Raw genomic sequence first — 21,149 nt, forward strand, 5'->3', positions numbered from 1 at the left:
TGTACATATATTTAGTTTATTATAGTACTAAAAACTTTGAAAACATCCGTTTATATATATATATATATATATATATAATATTTATTTTACTTTAAAGAAAGTGTGTGCTGGGAAAAAAGTAGAGCTGTTTTTATACAGTATTTAAAATATTTTGCTGAGAAATATCTAAAATATTGGACAGAACTGTGTGAAGGTATAGTGTGTGCACAGTCATATTGAGGTGATAGAAACACAACACGTCTCTTTTTTTAAATTTCCTGATGGTAAAATAGGATCCAAATCCCTCTTTAGGATGGTAAAATAGGATCCAAATAGGATCGCCCTCTTTGAGGCCGATCGCAACGTGACATTGGAGTGCGGCTTCTCCGCCCACTTAATTGATTGACAGCTGCGTATTAACATGTCTCTAATATTATAATTACAATAATGGTCTTTAAAATGTCATTCATTCATTCATTTTCTTGTTGGCTTAGTCCCTTTATTAATCCGAGGTTGCCACAGCGGAATGAACCGCCAACTTATCCAGCAAGCTTTTACGCAGCGCAAGCTTTTTTTACGCAAGCTTTTACACACACTCATACACTACGGACAATTTAGCCTACCCAATTCACCTGTACCGCATGTCTTTGGACTGTGGGGGAAACCGGAGCACCCGGAGGAAACCCACGCGAACGCAGGGAGAACATGCAAACTCCACACAGAAACACCAACTGAGCCGAGGCTTGAACCAGCGACCTTCTTGCTGTGAGGTGACTGCACTACCTACTGCGCCACTGCTTCGCCCGTCTTAAAAATGTCTTAGATTTAACTTTAAGTTTAAAGCCTGTAAAAAAAAGTTTCTTGTTTTTGGGTTTGGATTAGGGAAGGTTTTCACTTTAATTTCTCACCTGTAAACGGCTTTACGCCTTGTATTTTAGTTAATGAAAGAACATTGTTTCAGTCTTCTGCTGTTTCATTTCATGTAGGTACAGAATAAGTACACATGTAGTCACACAACAGCTCCTGATATGAAATATGTAATATTAAATATGCAGTGTGTTTATATATATTTATTATGTTTTCTGCTGTTTTAATTGTGTGTTTGTGTTTGTGAGTGTCTGATGGCAGAAACCCTCAAACATTGAGGTCTTGCAGATATGTTTAGTTTGTGTGTGTGTGTGAGACTGGAATGTGTGTGTGGTATTAAGACTTTATCTGAGGTCAGCAGTAGTGTGTGTGCATGTATGTATGTGTGTGTGTGTGTGTAAGGTGATGGAGAATGTTTTCTCGGTGTGTGTGTGTGTGTGTGAGGGAGGGAGGCGAGGGGTCAAAGTTTGTGACCTGAACATGTTTAGGATGGCGTGTGGGTTTAAGGTCAGAACTCAACACCAGTCATTACACAAATGACCTGTCACACACACACACACACACACACACACAAACACTGAGAAAACATGCTCCATCACCTGAGACACACACACCACTGCTGACCCTAGATAATGTCTTAATACCACACACATTCCAGTCACACACACACACACCTCAAATCCCAGTGAATGTTTGTTCAGATTTTATCGCCCTGCTTCCTAAATACGGCTTTTCCAAAATGCTTTTTAATTAATAAAAAATATTGTTTTTTAGCTTATTGTTTTTAGTTTTTAGTTTTTTTTTCTTGTTTAACAATAACATTATTTAAATTAATAATGTGAAATTAAATTAATATAAAAGTGTGGTTAATTTTATTAGAAATACAATTTGTAATGTTAAATATTATATATATATATATGATAAATGTATATTTATTAGAGTCTGAATCGATCATCTCAAGACTTGTGAGTTTGTGTTTGTCACTTCATAGAAAATAATATGAAGTTCATATCGTTCTTTAAAACGAAAATATGCTTAATTCTCCTCTGAAATTGTAATTATTATGTGATTTATGGACATTTTTTCCTCAGTATTCCCTATTATATCTTATCTGGTAAAAATCCTATGTGTTTTAGTTGAAATTAAAAAGAAATTTAATGTAGAAACTGCTGTGGTCAATATTATTAGCCCCCTTAAAATGATTTAGATTTACGATCACCTACAGAGTAAACCACTATTATCCAATGACTTTGCCCTAGTTAAGCCTTTAAATGTCACTTTAAGCTGAATACTAGTACAAAATAACTATTAAAGTAGTATCTACTATCATCATAGCGAAGATAAAAGTAACTAGTTATAAGATATTTGTTATTAAACATTTAATAAATCAAATCTCTCCATTAAACAGCACTGAAAAAAATAAAGCTCACAGAAGCGCTAATAATAATAATGCTGTATATTCGACGCATGCGCAGTGTTCGCTCAGTGTCCCGCGAGGCGCGTGCAGCCGTAATAACAGCGCGCGACTCAGCAGCATCTGATACGAGTGTTTATAGAGCCCAGAATAACCACAGCACCTCAAGACACACACACATTCAGTCATACACACTCTCAGAAGGAGCTGTTCGCGTGCCTCATGCCATACAGGAGATCATATTCCGGTGCCCAGTGTCTTTCACTAATGCAAATAACACGAGTTCGGTCAGATACACTGCAAATCTGTGTCTTGTTTCTAGTCCAAAATCTACAAATTCTTAAGCATTTTCTAGACAAGCAAAACATATAGTCATTTAACATATAAAAAAATCTTGTTTTTCGATTTGTGATAAGATTATTTTGCTTACCCCATTGGCAGATTATAGCTTGATTTAAGGAAAAACTCACTTCATTTTGGCATATTATTTCTTAAAACAAGACAATATGTTTTGCTTGTCTAGAAAATGCTTCTTGATTTAATAACGTTTAGACATCTGGACTAGAAACAAGACAAAAAATCTAAGAAAAGCATTTTGCAGTGCATCACTTCACAATAGACCTTCATTGTAGATACAGGAAAAAAACAATAATCATAAACACGTGAATTTGGAGAGGGGTGTGGCTGCAGACCTGATGCAGTGCAATCTGAGCTGCATCCAATGCTTTTTTAATGGGCTCACCTAACCCTACTTGTCACAGTGACGTCACTAGCTCCATTTTTGTCTGACATTGCATCGCTGAGTGGTGCAGTCTCAGCTTGCATCATAAAGGCTGCATCCAGATACTGTTGTGAATTTGTGGTACTATTGAAAGCAGGTGATATGAATGCATGAAAATTCCACCCATGAGAAAAAAAGTACTATGGTAATGTAAACAAATCAACCAATACACCACAGTTTACTGTAGTAAAACTAAAGTATTTATAACGGTTTATTAATTCACTAGTTAATATCACAGTATGCTGGATCATTCATTAAAAAGAATATCCAAGAAATGAGGTTAAATGATAGTCTGTTATGTTCATAATTTATCCAATAGTAGACTTATAGTTATGTGACTTGAGGACTTTCAATCTTGCAGTTTGGGTCTCCTGGAAAATATCTTAAAAAGAAATGTCTTTGCATTTTTTGTTTTTGTACATATTTAGGGATTTTTTTTTGTAATAAATATAAATTATTCAAACTTTTCACCAACTATTTTTTTTAAGATAAACACTTTTGTGAGTGGAAGACTAATCAATTAGTTGACATTAAAACGACCTTTTAAAAAGGAACTTGGTTTTTGGTAACAGGACTGGATCCCTAAATGGATCCTTCCCCTACTTTAAAACCCTTTAAAAAAAAAAAAAAAAAAAAAAAACAATGCCTGAGATTGCCTAATATTCATTTCAAACTGTTAAATATATGCCTGTTGCTAAATACAGTGTTAAAAAAAATTCATAATTTTTACATTTTTTAAAAATGTTTTAATTTTTTTAAATTTTTTAATTTTTATGAATTCATTCAAATTATTCATAATTTTTTTTTTATTTGCAAAATCAAATGTTACCCATTCAGTGTAATGTCGCAGATATCGCCTATACACGTTTAATAATAATACGGTTCATAAACACTACAGTGTTTGCTTTAATTTACAACAGTATTAATAGTAATATTTCATGTGGTTTGTGTTTCACCCGTGCAAATAGGAGTTTAATGGCATAAATGACTTCGTTCACTGTAAAAAGAGCACAAAAGTCATAAACACCTGATTTTAGGCATGTAAAATGGAAGGGTGAATTCAGGTAATCTGGGACACTTTTTGCAGTTTTGACTTCAGCTCTCTATTTCATTGTCTATCTAGAACCCCACAATAGGGTATATGCCGAGCTAGTGCTGTTCCCATGCTGATACACTTCCGGTGAGCTGTTATTGTGAACTTTTTTCCATTTCATACGGTTCCTTATACAGCATCGATGTTGTAATGTCATTAAAATACATTCAGTTCAATAAACTTTAGCATTTATTTGGTTGTTTAAGCGTAAAGCGAGACAAAAAGCTGTTTACTCGCACGCGCCCGTCAGAATCGGCAGGCTAACGCAGAAGCTCCATAAATATACTGGGGTAAAATAAATGCTCATATTATAAAGACATGACGAGAGAAATGTAATTTAATGCAGTGCTTCTTGTACAATCTGAGCACTTAACCCAGGTTACTGGCAAATTAAAAGTCCTATTAGCATGCTTCGGCATATACCCCATAGACTTTTCTGAAAACCCTAAGATGTTTTCTAGCCACCTAAGAAAACATAATAAAGATATTATACTGAGAAGAGCCATGCCACACCTATTAGTATTTTGGTAACACTTTACAATAAGGTTCATTAGTTAATGCATTTACTAACATGAACTAATCATGAACAACACTTGTGCAGCATTTATTAATCATAATTGAACATTTACTAATGCATTATTAACATTAAAGTCCATGCTTGTTAACATTAGTTAATGCACCATGAGTTAACATGAACTAACATTGAACTACTGTATTTTCATTAACTAACGTTTACTAACATGAATAAATACAGTAGTAAATGTATTGTTCATTGTTTGTTCATGTTAGTAAATGCATTAATTAACATTAACTAATGAACCTTATTGTAAAGTGTGACCAATATTTTTGTGAAAAAAAGTACATATTTGCCATATTTATGGATGCCAGTTTGTGTACAGAGCATTGTACAATCCATCTTTGTAGTCATTAAATTTATAAAGTCTCTAAATGCATATTTCTCCCATTCAAAGGCTGTCCCGGTCCAGATTACCCAAACCTTGCTGTCCCACATTATCAGTCATATTTGATTATGTGGGACAACAAAAAATGTTTGAAATAAAATTAAAAATTAAAAAACATTTTTAACACTTTAATATATATTTTGTTACTTGAATACATCACAAACATAATTTGACAACAATTGGGAACATTGCCTTATTTATGACAGGTTCATGTCCTTAACATTAATCTAGTCAGAATCCTGTCTCTGACCTTGTCATCCAGTTTTGATGAGAGCTTGCTGATTGACAAGTGCCCCCCCCCCCCCCCCCCCCCCCCCTCTATGGAACCCCTCACGAAGTCATGTGATTTCACTCACATGCAGTCCATGCTAAATTTATAATAAAAGTCCTGTTGCCTGAATTTTGTTAGAACAGAAATAACACACTGAAGCTTGTCCCAGATGACCCAAATTCACCCTATTGGAAGCAGATCTTTGATAATATTATGAAAACACCTTATAAACATGGTGGCATGTAAAATCTCATGTAATACCTTTGCTATAAACTGGTAACTGGAGTATTTTGAACGGGTAAAATACACTCAGAAGCAATGGATTTTGGGATTTGAAGTCAAATGAAACACAATAATACTACTAATGCATTGTTTGAAGGACATTGATGCAGTTTTAATTATGGATTTATGCACAAATAAGGCTGTTTCACGATCCCAGAGCTGCTATGGGCGTGGTTTTTACGCGTGTGCTGTTATAGTAGGCGTGGTTTAGCTACGCGTCGTGTGTTTGTGGGCGTGGCTGTGACTGCGGTTGTATGAGGTGAAAGTTTGAGCCGGACTGTGTGTGTGTGTGTGCGTGTGTGTGTGTGGATTCGGACTCTCACACGCGGTAATGAGCGGTTCATTCTGGACTGAAATACTAATTTCTGCTCGCGGTTCGGTCATGTAGGTGTTGAAGATTGCAGAACTGGGCATTTCTACAGGCTGGAGGAGCTTGATGGGGGTTTGGAGGATGCTTTTATTGCTTGTGTTGTCAGCTGTGGTCCTGTGTGGATGTGCACAGTATTCCAGTGATCAGTGCAGCTGGACGGGAAGGTGAGGATTATTCTTTTCCATTAGTGTAAAGATTTTGTTTATTTAAATGCATTTTTAAAAACCGCTTTTATTATGTGCTGATGTAATGCATACACAAGGACAATAACTAAACTCCGTTTGCTTTGTAGTTTGCATAGAATGTTGCACAACAATTTTAATAGATTTTCTAAAATCATTAGATTTTATTAGCCTATATAAGCTCATCTTGAACATTTTAATTAGCTTTGTCTGTTTTTTTTGTATTAATATTGGTATGCAAATAAATGAGATTTAACGTTTGAGGACTGTGATACTTATTTAAACGTGTTATAATAATATTTAAAGACTGTTAAAGCAAGAAATGCTGTAAGAGAGGATGGTCTGGACATGCCCTTACTTAGGACATGTGCTGACATTTAACCTGAAGACACTGAATCTCGAACCGATTCTTCTGAAGCGATTCTTTTCCATGCGTTTTGCCGGGAAAAACTGTTTTGGTGATTGAATTAGTATTCAACTGTACACTAATTGTGACAACCATTAAGTGTTTACCGTGTATGAATCATAAATATAAACATCCCGCTTAACCCAGAGCTATTTTTCAATAAAAAATGAAACAATAAACGCTTCCAAATGATTCGTTCGAATGAGTCGATTCACTAAAATGAATTTCCCTCTGCTGGCTCAGGCGATGAAATGCGGGTTTATTGAGTATTTCTTCTCCCACAGTGACGTTCATCTCCATGTGTTTTCTCTGTTTCTCTCTGTCATGTGTTAGTGATCTGGTTTTAGCAGCTGACTCGCACTTCTCCTTTCGACTCCTTCATTTAACTCAGTGAATCAAACCGCGCAGAATCTGGCCTCCATTAACTTCGCGCTCCGCCGCTTAATTGACTCCAGAAAATGATTTAATAACGTTAATTAAAAGCAAGCCGGCTGAAATGGGGGAGATTTGGAGGTCATGTGTGCAGGACTCGTTTTGCTTTTTCTCCGGAGGACATTTGGCACCGATTTGAGTGGAAACCAAACCCAGTCTGTTTAATTATAATGGCGAGTCATGAACTACAGATGTTCAGTCATCATTTACTCGCTCGCATGAGCAGCCAAACTCTCCATATTTGGTGGAAATACTGACATATCATTAATCTGTGTTTCAGAATTAGCCTATTATCAATTGAAGCTTTAAATTTGAGTAAACGCAGTAAAATACACGGGACTTTCAGTGGTGTTTAACAGCCATCAGGGCCATGCTCATGAAGATTGCAAATCTGAAATCCTACACAGATAAACAAAGTCTGAAGTAATAACATTAACTTAGAATATTATCAAATAAAATATTGAAACGTTAACCTAACTTAAAAAAACTAACCTGACAAATTACATTTGAAACCAACTATTGCGATCAATAAGCTAATCACTAGTTAATATTCATAATAAATGTAAACAATAACTAAAGGAGAGACTGTAATACAGAAATAACATGTCTGAAATAACAACATTAACTAAAAAACAATGCTAAATTAAATATTGAAAAGTTAAACTCGAAAAACTTCCTTTGAAACCAACTAGTTATTTAATTATTAATTAATACAAAAAATAGATAGATAGATAGATGGATAGATGGATGGATGGATATGCAGCTTGCAATTAGAAATAGCAGACAATGTTTTAGTTGAAATATAAAATGACTAATACTGAAATATTAATATAAAATGTAAATAAAATGACATAGCATGTAAAAATGCCTAAACCAAATCTAATTTTTAATTAAAGATATATAATATGCTTTTTAATAGGTCTATTATTATTTGGAGTTTTGGATTGTTTCACCACCAATATACACCCCGACTGTAAATCTGAAATTCTCCACAGAGAAACAAAGTTTAAAGTAAAAAACAATGTCAAAGCATGTAAAAATACAAAAATGTAAAAAACAAATGATTAATATATAAATAATATGTATTTTAAATAAGTCTAATATTATTTGTAGTCTCAAATGTGACTAAACACAATAAATTAAAGTGACTTTTAGTGGTGTTTTACAACTGATGTACACCTGGTGTAAAAGAGTGTAAATCTGCAATCCTCGGCAGCAGTCCAGCTGAAACACACACACACACACACACACACACACACACACACACTCTTTAATCATCCCTAAATAACGAACCACAACCACTTGAAAGCGCATCGGCGGAGAAATGAAAATGTCACATCTGGATGACAGCTTGTGCCGTATCTTTCATCTGAACGTGAATGATCTTGAGTGTTTAAGTGTGTGTGTGTGTGTGTGTGTGTCTGCTTCAGCTTGAGTTAATATCACACACCGTTTTTCTGACATCTGATCTGCTGAAGAGGTCGAGTTCAAGCTGAAGGTCACGACGGATCAAAGCTCTGAACATCCTGATTCGTCAAGCTCTCTGTTTCCTGAAAAACCAGCCCTTGTGTTCCTCTGCGTTCAGTGAGAAGCAGAACATAAACGTCTAAAGTAATAATAGATGCTGTTTTTGTTCATTAAAATTGTGCAAAACATAATACTGAAAACATGCATTGCTCAGACATCCAATTGAACTAATATTATTAATAATAATAATAATAATAGGCATTAATAATAAACCTAAATTAAAATGTTGACAAAAAATGTAAAAAAAAAATACTTATAATAATAAAACTGAAATCATGCTAAAAAATGTATAGAAATGTTAAAACAACAATGAAAACTAACTAACTAGTATAAATAATACAAATAAATTAGAAATGGGGTGTCACGGTGGCTCAGTGGATAGGAAGATTGCTTCACAACAAGAAGTACTCTTTTTTGAGCCTCGTCTGGGTCAGTTGGCGTTTCTGAAAGCCTCCGTCATCCAGGTTCAGTTTCTGGAGGAGTTTATGAGCTTACAGAGCTGGATGCACCTCTGAAAGGATCTAGTGGACTCAGACACGGCCCTAAACGTATCGACGCTGTTTTCAGCCTTCATAAAGCAAATAAACACTGTTATTTTCTTCATAAAATCCATGTTAGCCATTTAGCAATGAAGCTAGAGTCTGTTCTGAAGTGAATTTGACGTGTGAATGAAGCGAGTAAACTCAAATGTTCACGCGTCTATTAACGCGCGATTTATCCGTGCATTCCGTGTCTGGTGTGAACACAGCATTAGCTCTAACTCTCCTCAACACACCTGCAAGGAAGTTTCTAGAAAGCCTTGTAAGAGCTTGACTAGCTAGCCCAGGTGTGTTTGATTGGAGTTGGAACTATTTAGCGCGAATCGCTCGAGTTAAAAAATCGTAACTTAAGCTGACCTTCACGCCACGTTAACCAATTAGAAGCTTACGCCTTTTGTTGGTGTCCCTGGGAAAATCCTCCAGCCGACACCGAAAACAGTGCATGAAACTGGGTTCGGCTCAGTCAGAAGCACCGCTGAAAGCCTCCGTCATCCAGGTTCAGTTTCTGGAGGAGTTTATGAGCTCAGAGTTGGATGCACCTCTGAAAGTATGTAGTGGACTCAGACACGGCCCTAAATGTATCAACGCTCTTTTCAGCCTTTATAAAGCACATAAACACTGTTATTTTCTTCATAAAATCAATTTTATCCATTTAGCAATAAAGCTAGAGTCTGTTCTGAAGTGAATTTGACGTGCGAATGAAGCGAGTAAACTACACTAGTGAGTAAACTAGTAAACAAATGTTCATGCGGCTATTAACGCGCGATTTATCCGTGCATTCCGTGTCTGGTGTGAACACAGCATTAGCTCTAACTTGCCTCAACACACCTGCAAGGAAGTTTCTAGAAAGCCTTGTAAGAGCTTGACCAGGTAGCCCAGGTGTGTTTGATTGGGATTGGAACTAAACTTTGCTGGACACCGGCCCTCCAGGACTGAGATTGAGAACCCCTGCTATATAAGGACTGTAATTCTGAACACACTTCATGCATAACCCTGCTGTAAAATCCAGCTTAAACCAGCCTAGGCTGGTTGTGCTGGTTTTAGCTGGTCGACCAGGCTGGTTTTAGAGGGTTTCCAGCCATTTCCAGCCTGGTCTTAGCTGGTCAAGCTGGGAGATGACCAGCTAAAACCAGCTTGACCAGCCTAGCCAAGCTGGGAGTCCAGCCAAAACCAGCTATGTCCAGCTTAAACCAGGCTGGTCAAGCTGGTTTTAGCTGGATTTGGCTGGTCATTTTCCAGCCTGACCAGCTAAGACCAGGCTGGAAATAGCTGGAAACCAGTCTGGAAATGGCCAAAACCCCTCTAAAACCAGCCTGGTCAACCAGCTAAAACCAGCCAACCAGCCTAGGCTGGTTTAAGCTGGAGTTTTCAGCAGGGAAAGCACTCATCATTGAGCTGGTAATCTGAGAAAACTGTCCTGACTGTGTTGTGTGTGTGTGAGAACTGATTTTGGTGGTTTACAGGGGCAGTTTTTGTATGTTGACAGGGTTATGGGGTAGTTTCACTCTATAATGGTGGTTTATGAGGAAATGTCTGATGTCCTTGTAATTCCAAACGATTTTCAAAATCATACTTTACGGGGTCTTTTGACAGTCAAATAGTGCCACAGATATTTTGGCCTATGGAGAGTTCCTGTAACCCCCCTATACCAACATGTGTGTTTGTGTTGTGCAGTGGTCTGACGCACGAGTCTCACGCGCGGGATGTGGAGCAGGTGTATCTGCGCTGTGCTGAAGGCTCTCTGCAGTGGCTGTATCCCACCGGAGCGATAATGGTGAACCTGCGGCCGAACCTGCCGTCCTCCGCTGATCTACGTGTGTGTGTGAAGCCGAGGCGGGACTCTCGCGGGGCCACTGTGCTGCTGGAGCGGGCCGGAGCGCTGCGGGTGCTGCTGAGCGAAGAGGAGCAGGCGGCGGGACGCGTGCGCTGCTTCAGTCTGCAGGAGGGGGCGCTGTTTCTGGAGGCGTCCGTACAGCGGGACATCAGCAGGAGGATCACTGCCTTCCAGTATCAGCTCAGCTACGCACATACTACTGCTGATCAACACACAGGTACAACTGAGCTACACACACACCACTTAAGCTAATGATCTGGGGCCTCATGTATCAACGCTGCGTACGCACAAAAACTTTGCGTACGCCAGGTTTCACGCTCAGAATCGCTCACGTTTGGATTTACTAACAATGAACTGAACGTGGGAATGTGCGCAGGTTCACGGCAGCTTTCTGGCTGGCGTACGCACATTTTTTGTGCGTGTCTGTTTTATTTCCATTGGCGACTCCTAGAGGCAGTTGTGTTAAATTGCTCTCTACAAAGTGTCTGAGCCTTGCAATGGCAGCTGTATGAGACGGGTTCATCTAGCAGGTATATAAGGTTTCCATACCATACAGTTGACCAGCCAAACATTAAAGCACAATTTACAGCGATCGCCTGTTTTCCCAATGTAATCTGAGCAATCTACCGCACGCACATTGCTATAAAGACACTATCTGAAGATGAATTTGCAAGCGTGAATCAGAAACATTTCCATTCAATAAATGTGCAAATAAAATATGATGCTTATTGATATGAACTTATTGATGATGCCTACTTGTCTTTCTCGTGATAAATAGTGGGCAAAATCTGATATGTAGCGGGGGAAAAAACAAGAAAGAGTTCATCAGACGCTGGATTCGAGCCGAGTTCATGCTCGAACGTATCAATTCATGTTCACATGCGTCTTAGGAGTAGCACCACTGAGACTGTTAAGCGTCCTGCAACATTTTACAGATATAAACCACACTATTTCTATTTTTAATGCACTCAGTGCGATGTTCAGACCCAACTGTGTTAACCGCATCAGCTAAACTCTCCCACTCTATTTTTTTCTTTTGTTGTTAATTCCGGAGAACAAACTTGCAAATAACACCGCATTTCTCCGGTCTACCTCCGAAAGCAGCACCTCCATTTCACATTCTGTTCAAAGTTTCTCTTTTTGCTTGATTTTGCCGTTGCTTTTTCGTTGGGTTTTGCCATTAGCATAGTCATTAGCATATTCATACGGGGGAGGAGGCAGGGAGGGGTTTTGTGCTCGTGCATGTTGCGCTCAGTTTCACGTTCATTCAGATGTACAAAAGAATATGCGTGGGATTCGGCGTACGCAGTGTTTCATACATCTGAAATTTTTTCTGCGTACGCACATTTACAGCTTTGTGCGTACACAATGTTTTCAGTAAGATTTCCACGCAAGTCTTCGTACATGAGGCCCCTGGTTCTTTCACTATATTACACTTGTCACGATACTAAAATTTAGTACTGAAATAAAAAAAGGTCCATTTCCCGCTAACATTTAAGGCACTGTTGATGGCGTTCTTAAACAACGCTGTTATTTTGGCCGGGAAGGTCATCAGGTCACTGCACTTGACCGATGTTTACTGAGTGCAAACACAGCCGAGCGATCCGCTGATAAATCGACCGATCTTCATAGCTTCAAAACGATCCAATGTCCGTCTATCTGTGGAGAGTGGTGAACTGATGATCTTCACAGCCAATCACAGTCGTTTCTGTTGAGCACTGGTGAACACTATGGCAAATCAGCGCTGTTTATGAACGTGCTCAGCAGTTCACCTTAAATGTTAGCAGGGAAATGGACGTTTTTAAAACTTCAGTACCGGGACAACACTGTTACAGACAACACGAGGGTGTGCTAGAGAGGAAATAAGCAAATTGGTCACATGACTGTGATGACTGTCTGATATGCGGCATCGTTTTCCAAACTCGTTTTCACAGTCCACACTTCAACACGAAAACGTCAAACTAATTCACTTTGGACAGTGTTTTCAAAAAGATAGGTATTAGTTTCCTAAAAACACCATCTCAGTGTGTACAGAAGGCCAAAACGGAGAGGAAAACCTGCATTTTTAAGCGAAAAGTAGCCGTGTGTACATGTCCTGAGAGAGAGTGATTTGTGTGTGAAGTATCAGCGCTGTCATTAACCTGAAACACTAGTTGAGAGCTCCAGTAAAGTGTGTGACCTTATAAACCCTGCATGTTCAGCCTGACACAAGAAAACAAACCAGCTAATCAGGAGGCCTCGCCGGGGTCACACGGCCTGCAGAGCTGTCAATCACAGTAGCCTGTGCCTCTGATTGGTCCACCGGTGGCTGAAGGTGATTCTGATTGGCTGGCTTCAAATAAAGGGCGCTGTTGTATTGGCCGCAGGTGAGGTAGTAATCCTTTCCAGATGTGTGTGTTTGATGGTGTAATTCATTCACACTGTCTGCACGTTGAGCAATGATGATTGGATGTCTGTCTGTCTCCGCCTCCGTCTGCTTCTCTGTCTCCATCCGATCCGCAGGCTGTAGATTTATAATGATGGAGGTGTGGAGAGGTCTTCACCTGCTGCTTTCACTCACACACACACACAAATGTTTGTTTTTGTGATTTGTGGGGACATTCCATAGGTTTCCATTGTTTTTATGCTGTACACACTGTATTTTCTAAAGTCCTAACCCCACCCTACCCTTAAACCAACCCTCATAGGAAACTGTGCAGTTTTACTTTCTAAAAATACTCATTCTGTGTGATTTTATAAGCTTTTGGAGAAATAGGGACATTAGCAGTGTCCTCATATTTCACCACCTTCTTGCAATATCGTGTTATACTTATGTCATGCAGATTTGCGTCCTGAAATGTCACAAAAACACACTCAGACATAACACACAACACAAAAGCGCAGGCAGATAACGATGATAATACTGACGGAAAGAGGTCAAAGGTCAGAGGTGTTCAGGCACAGCTGGATCTGACACTCTGATGCATCACAGGACAAATGTGTGTGTGTGTGTCTAACGTCTCCTCTTTGTGTGTGTGTGTGTGTGTGTGTGTGTGTGTGTTTCAGACTCTTGCAGGCCGTGTGCAGATGAAGAGCTGCTGTTGTCCGTCTGCACCAGTGACTTTGGTAAACACATATTTATCATCTTATACTGCTGTGAAGGCATACTGTACCTTGTTTTCTCTTAAATAAATCACACAGGATGAATTTTTACCCAGACATTTAAAAAGACCATATTTTAGAGGATTAGTAACAATACTGTGATACTGAGATATTTTTATTCATGGTTGTCATACTGTAAGAATCTTATACTGGGCTGGTTTGATATTCTGAGGGTGTGATAACCTTAGATAAGAACTATTGCTGCTCTAAGGCCCCGTTTACACTAGTGCGTTTTAGTTTTAAAACGGCGTTTTAGAATGAAAACGATCCGCGTCCACACTCGCGTTTCACCCAGCGTTTCTGAACTGCTCTCCGTCCACACCAAAACGCTGAAAACGCACATCACGTGACCACACACACACTCTCAGGCAAGCGCTGTAGCCAATCTACCCAGATGAGAGCTCTGCTAGTCGGACTTCTCATCAAGCATCTCCCGCTGGATCTAACCTCACTATATTTATTAAACGGAATATTTCTTTCATCTTGTTGTCTTTATTTAACGACATATTCATTGGATATTGGAATCTATTACTTGTTCTCAGGTAACGTGTTTTGGCTGAGCGCAAAGATAAGTTAATGATTAATGTAAGCACGTAGCCTATTCTGTATATTGACTGATCGCTTGCCTTTATTTCCTATAATGTATAAACTTATTGTATGTTATACTTTTATAATGGCCATTATCGATTAAAACTGATATTCAGCAAAGAGAGGGTGCGTTTCGTATTTTCACTGAAATTGAAAGGAGGCAGTTGTTGTAGGCTCCGTTTTGTTATAAATATGCACACAGTGAAGATGACGCTCATATTTGCAGCACGACGCCTCAACATTTTTGCTGTCTGTTTAGTTGTTAATATTAAAATGAAAATAGGCAGTTCCTTAAATCATGTTTACATTTTATTGTTGAGAAAGTAAAACACCGTAGCCAGGGTGATGTGAATGAAGTTATAAAGTACACTGTTCCCTTTGAAGATTTACCCGTGTCCTCGGTATAGTCTGTTTTCCATATCAAACTGAGAAGAAGAGACTGCAGCCTTGATCAAACTTGCGAAGTTTTAACTTACACGGAGAAGATGCAGGACTGAACTGTGCGTGTTAGGCTACTTAATATTCAGGAAAAGCCCCAATCAGAGAGGCGAATGTCTGCAGCCCCGCCTCCGTTTTCAAATGTCTCCGTTTTCCATCATCCACACTGAGACGGAGCAGCAGCGTTTCAGAATGAAAACGGCTTCTCCAGCGTTTTCGAAACGCTCCGTTTTCGGCGCTCGAGAACTCCGGCGTAGTGTGGACGGATGGCGTAACCGTAGCAAAACTTATGCGTTTTTAAACTAAAACGCATTAGTGTAAACGGGGCCTAAGTCTGGGTAAAAACAACTCTTTTTGTTGCAAGAAGTTTAGTTTTGGCATTAACCTATGGAGCCAGATCAGTCTCAAATATAATACATTTACACAATATAACTCATACATGCAAAAGCAAAATTCATCTTTACAAAATCCAACTCATAGCCTGAAGTTCAAAACACAAAAAGTTGAAAAATTCGTAAATATTCAAATCCCATTCATTAGTTCAAGATACGTCTGATAAATACACAAATCCCATTCGTAAATTCAAAAAACGATCAGTAAATATGCAATTTCCATTCATTAGTTCAAAATACGCCTCATAAATGCACAAATCCCATTCATAAAATCGAAACATGATTAGTAAATATGCAAATCCCATTCATAAATTAAAAACATGATTAGTAAATATGCAAATCCATTCATAAATTAAAAACATGATTAGTAAATATGCAAATCCCATTCATAAATTAAAAACATGATTAGTAAATATGCAAATCCCATTCGTAAATTCAGAACATGATTAGTAAATATGCAAATCCCATTCATAAATTCAAAACATGATTAGTAAATATGCAAATCCCATTTGTAAATTCAAAACATGATTAGTAAATATGCAAATCCCATTCATAAATTAAAAACATGATTGGTAAATATGCAAATTCTATTAGTAAATTCAAAACATGATTAGTAAATTTGCAAATTCTATTCGTAAATTCAAAAACATGATTAGTAAATATGCAAATTCCTTTTGTAAATTCAAAACAAAACACAATTTAACAGTACACAAATCCAATTTTTAACTTCAAAATACATCTCATAAATATACAAAACTCAATTCGTATTTAAAAACACAATTCATAATAAGCGCAAATCCAATTCGTAAGTTCAAAACACGATTCATAAATACACAAATCCACTTCGTTAGTTTAAAACACAATTTGTTAATACAAAAATTAAATTTGGAATTTCAAAACGCGATTCAAACATACACAAATCCAATTCATAATTTCGAAACAATTCGTTAATATACAACTCCCACTCGTAAATTAAAACTGCAATACACAAATCCAATTCGTAATTAGTGTAAAAACATAATTCATAATATGCGCAAATTAAGTTTGTAAGTTTAAAAAGATTCATAAAAACACAAATCCCATTCGTAAGTTCAAAGCACAATTCTTGAATACACAAAACCAATTCATTATTAAACAAATCCCACTGGTAAATTCAAAATACAATTAGTCAATACACAAATTAAACTCATAAAATCAAAACACAATTAGTAAATTCACAAATCCAATTCGGGAATTTAAAACACTGTTTAAACATACACAAATCCAGTTCGTAAGTTCAAAACACAATTCGTAATACAAAAATTTAATTTGTAATTTTAAACACTATTCAAAAATACACATCCAATTCGTAATTAAAAACATAATTCATAATATGTGCAAATTAAGTTGGTAAGTTTAAAAAACGATTAATAATTACACAAATTCCATTCGGAATTAAAAACAATTCATAATATGCGCAAATTAAGTTCGTAAGTTAAAAAAAATATTCAGAAATACACAAATTCCATTTGTAATAAAAAACGTAATTCATAATATGTGCATTAAATTCAAAGCAGGATTCGTAATATACACAAATCCATTTCATTTGGTGAACGTTTTTATATGTACTTGTGAATTCAGGTATTGTATGTTGTATTTATGAATTGTGTTTTTAATTTATAAATTGTATTTTGTAAACATGAATTGTGCTGTGCCTGTATGAATTTTATTTTATAAATGTATTATTTTTGAGATTGATCTGGCTCCATATTACCCGTACATTTACAGCCATGCTAACATCTAATATAGTTAATTTTAGTTTATTTTAAATAGTAAGTTTTTTAGTTAATCATTTTGAACTTTTAAAAATCGTCTGTATTTTTCAGTGGCGCGTGGCAGAATCAGTCGCGTAGAGGATAATGATGAAGATGAAGATGAAGATGGGGTGTCAGTGGTGCTGTCTGTGAGCCGTGTGTATCGGCAGAAGAGCCGTATATTCGTGTCGGCCGGCGGGGGGCGCGGGCGTGACCGGTGGACGGGTCGAGTGCAGATTCTGCAGCGCTGTGATCCGCAGGCCGGACCCACAGAGTTCCTGTTCACCGGAGCGCTGCGGTTCGGAGACGCCTGGCTGGGATGCGCTCCGCTCTACACAGACTTTCTCAGAGTTTATCAAGCGGCTCGGGACGCAGGAACAAACCCCTGCACCATAAACACTGACTAAACACACACACACCTGAAGATCTCTGCAGAACAGGCCTGACCGGGACTCTTTCACTCGGAATCAAGAGAGATGAGTTGAAGTTGTGTTTGGGGGAAACTGGTTTAGAGAACTAAAGCTGATTAATATATACATGTTGATTTTCAGGACTTTATATTCCCTCATAATAGTTCATCCAGCTATTAGAATGACATTATATTTATGATGAAAGGAGGTCTGGACATGTTCCTGATGTGTGTGTGTGTGTGTGTGTGTGTGTGTGTGTGTGTGTGTGTGTGTGTGTGTGTGTGTGTGTGTGTGTGTGTGTGTGTGTGTGTGTGTGTGTGTGTGTGTGTGTGTGTGTGTGTGTGCGCGCGAGTCAGTTTTTCCAGATGGACAGATCTCACTTAGATTCTGACCAGCTCTGCGTCCCACACACACACACACAGTTGTGTTTGTTTGTTTCTGCCTGTTCGTGTATCCTGATTTCACATGTCTGAAATTGATACAGAGGGAGTGTGTGTCGAAACACAGAAGTGTGTGTTTGTGTATGTATGTGTATGTGAGAGAGAGAGTTTGTGTTCTTTGTGTGTGTGTTATTTTGTGTGTTTGTGTGTGTGCATTTGTAAGGGTGTGTTATTTTGTTTGTGTGTGTGTGTGTGTTATTTTGTTTATGAGTGTGAATTGTGTGTGCGTTTTGTGTTTATGCATTTGTAAGTGTGTGATTGTCTATTCGGGTGCGAATTTGTGAGTGTGTGTGTGATGTTTTGTTTGTGTTTATGCATTTTTAAGTGTGTGTGTGTGTGTGTGTGTGTGTTTGTCTGTGTGTTTGTGTTTTGTTTGTGTGTTTGAAATTGTGAGTGTGTGTGTCTGTTTGTCTGTGTTATTTTTGTATGTGTGAATTTGTGTGTGTGTGTGTGTGTGTGTGGCTGTCTCTGTTATTTGTTTGTGTGTGAGAATTTGTGAGTGTGTGTCTGCCTGTTTTCATGTGTGAATTTGTAAGTGTGTGTGTCTGCCTGTTTGTGTGTGTTATTTTGTTTGTGTGTGTGTGTGAATTTGTGTGTGTGTGTGTGAATTTGCTTGTGTGTGTGTCTGCCTGTGTTTGTCTATTTGTTTGTGTTTGAATTTGTGAGTGTGTGTGTTTTGTTAGTGTGTTAGAATTTGTGTGTGTCTGCCTGTTTGTGTATGTTATTTTGATTGTGTTTTATGTATTGTGTGTGTGTGTGTGTGCGCGTGTGTGTGTGTGTGTGTGTGTGTGTACATGTGAGTGTATAAATGTTTGTCTAATTTTGTGTGTGTCTATCTTGTGTCTTATTTTGTGTACATGTTTGTGTGTGTCTTATTTTCTTTGTGCTCGTGTGTGCGCACATGTATGCGTGTATATTTTAGTATGTGTTACGGCCTGTGTGCATATGAGTGTGTGTGTCTGTGTCATTGTGTTTGGTTTGTTTGTGTGCAAATGAGTGTGTGATTGTGTGTCTTATTTTGTGTACATGTGAGTCAGTAATTGTGTGTATGTTATTTTGTGTGTGTGTGTGTGTGTGTGTATCCTGAGCTCTTGCTGCGTGTGCTGCGAGACGATGGCCGCTGCTTTTGTTAAAAGCTTTGTTTATAGTTATCGAGCAGTCGATTGTTCTGACTGACCACTGGAGTGTGTGCGTGTGTGTGTGTGTGTGTGTGTGTGTGATTTTTGGACTCTATGTGTGTGTGTGAGTTTGGAATAAAACACTCCTAATGGAAACATCATGCTTGACGAGGGTGTCACTTTCTGCTTGTGTGTGTTTTGGAGGAGACCCGTGGTGAAAGTTGTGAAATCTTGATCATGTTACTGTGTGAATGTGTTGTAATGCAGCGTCAGAAACACCACCTGAGAGATCAACTGGGCGCAATTACCAATAGTGTCTGGCTGCAGACTTCCACATGCATTCTTTGTGTGTGAACATCTCCAGCAGCCTCTAACGGTCAACAGTAATGAGTTGTGTTTGTTGTGATCAGACGGCAGTCTGCAGAAGCACTTTGATTGACATTCTCCCTCTGTATGATGTCATCAAAGGGGGAAAAACCCGCCCACTAGTGCCCATCCTCTCCATCTCATTAGCATAAACAGCAGCCCTGAGTGAGAAGCAGCCGTCTGTCCATTAGCCATTAGAGTGTTTGAGCTGCTGAAGATCATGTCAGCATAGACTAAGGCCCTGTTTACACTAGTGCGTTTTAGTTTGAAAACGGCATTTTGGATAAAAAACGATCCGCGTCCACACTAGCGTTTCTGAACATGTCTCCGTACACTACGCCACCAAAAGCATATATAACGTGACCATTCGCGCACTCTGGGCATGCGCGTTCTAGTATAAACAGGAAGCATGCGTCTCGCTCGGCATTTGGTTATTGTTAGTCAACAAACGCCGGTTGAACAATGAACGTGATGGCAAAGAAAGCAAGAGAGGTATTTTTGTGGACCGACGACAAGGTCGAGATGTTACTAAACGTAACAAATGAATAACTGCACAATGGCGCCTAAAACAGACAACAGTGCAAACAGCGCTCCCATTTCTGTGTGCATGTTGTTGTTTACAGTGAAGGCTGGTCTGCTGTCTTCCAGTAGCGTTAAAGCCATGTGTTATAGTCATGTGGTAGGGGCTTGACGAATAAGGGAAGGATAAGCAATGACACAAAAGCCCCAATCAGGTAGCGAATCTCAGCAGCCCCGCCTCCGTTTTCAGATGTCTCCGTTTTCCCTCATCCACACTGAGACGGAGCAGCAGCGTTTCAGAATGAAAACAGCCTCTACAGCGGTTTCAAAACGCTTCGTTTTCGGTGTTCGAAAACTCCGGCGTTGTGTGGACGGATGGCGTAACCGTAGAAAAACTTAACGCATTAGTGTAAACGGGGCCTGAGAGGATTATAGATGTGGAGTTTTCAAGAGTTCACACTTAGATAGTGCTCGACTATGTTAGCAGGTTTGGTTACTCAAACTTAAATTTTTCACACATAACGTCAGTTCTGTTTTCGAATCTGCCACTATGCTGACACACAGGTATTTGTAGCTCTGCCTTTTTCTGAAAAAGAGCACAGGGGCTGCGTCCGAAACCGCATACTTCCATATTATATAGTACGCTAAAATCAGTATACGAGCCGAGTAGTATGTCCGAATTCATCGAATTCGAAAACCAGTATGTGAGAAGTACCCGGATGACTTACTACTTCCGGTGAGATTCTGAAGTGCGCATCCCATGCATGCTGCGCTATCCCATGATGCCTCGTGAGAGAATTCATGAATGGGAGTGAGGCGACGCAACTGACGCAGGTAGGTCATGTGACCATGACAAAATGGCGGCTGTAGTACGTATAGAATGCACTTTTCCAACGGCTGAGTAGTACGCTTAAATTCAAATGCAGTACCTACTGAATAGTAGGCGGTTTCGGACACCGCCAATCTCATTTACATTTAAAGCGACAGTCACCAAAACACCACATT

The 21,149-nt window shown here is 38.6% G+C and overlaps 1 protein-coding gene and 1 long non-coding RNA gene across 5 annotated transcripts; one reads left to right on the forward strand and one right to left on the reverse strand.

Moving 5' to 3' along the window:
• The first annotated feature begins 5,930 nt into the window (after positions 1-5,930).
• On the forward strand, positions 5,931-19,415 carry metrnlb (meteorin like, glial cell differentiation regulator b). Of its 4 annotated transcripts, XR_015477160.1 has the most exons (6): positions 5,931-6,183; positions 10,780-11,156; positions 13,985-14,044; positions 17,364-17,998; positions 18,058-19,024; positions 19,179-19,415. XR_015477160.1 is itself a non-coding variant. In XM_087238210.1 (4 exons), the coding sequence occupies exons 1-4, from the start codon at positions 6,086-6,088 to the stop codon at positions 17,696-17,698; spliced, it is 870 nt and encodes a 289-aa protein (XP_087094336.1). In that variant the 5' UTR covers positions 5,931-6,085; the 3' UTR covers positions 17,699-19,415. The 4 variants fall into 4 exon arrangements, 1 of the variants encoding a protein (XP_087094336.1); XR_015477159.1 differs by having other exon boundaries at positions 17,364-19,024; XR_015477158.1 differs by having other exon boundaries at positions 18,058-19,415.
• Positions 13,841-16,895, reverse strand: LOC147847079 (uncharacterized). Its single transcript, XR_015477284.1, has 4 exons — positions 16,782-16,895; positions 16,210-16,476; positions 15,435-16,126; positions 13,841-14,286 (listed from the first exon to the last, which is right to left on the reverse strand). It is a non-coding gene; the product is annotated as an uncharacterized LOC147847079 (long non-coding RNA).
• Positions 19,416-21,149: the final 1,734 nt, after the last annotated feature.

Source organism: Danio rerio, chromosome 1 (genome assembly GCF_052040795.2).
Source record: "Danio rerio strain M-AB ecotype USA chromosome 1, GRCz13ab, whole genome shotgun sequence".
Taxonomy (NCBI): domain Eukaryota; kingdom Metazoa; phylum Chordata; class Actinopteri; order Cypriniformes; family Danionidae; genus Danio; species Danio rerio.

Excerpts from the sequence above, each read along its gene's own strand:
- metrnlb (XM_087238210.1), top strand. The coding sequence starts at position 6,086 with ATGGGGGTTTGGAGGATGCTTTTATTGCTTGTGTTGTCAGCTGTGGTC. Across the intron at positions 6,184-10,779 it reads CAGTGCAGCTGGACGGGAAG|TGGTCTGACGCACGAGTCTC; the intron begins GTGAGGATTATT and ends TGTGTTGTGCAG. Across the intron at positions 11,157-13,984 it reads TACTGCTGATCAACACACAG|ACTCTTGCAGGCCGTGTGCA; the intron begins GTACAACTGAGC and ends TGTGTGTTTCAG.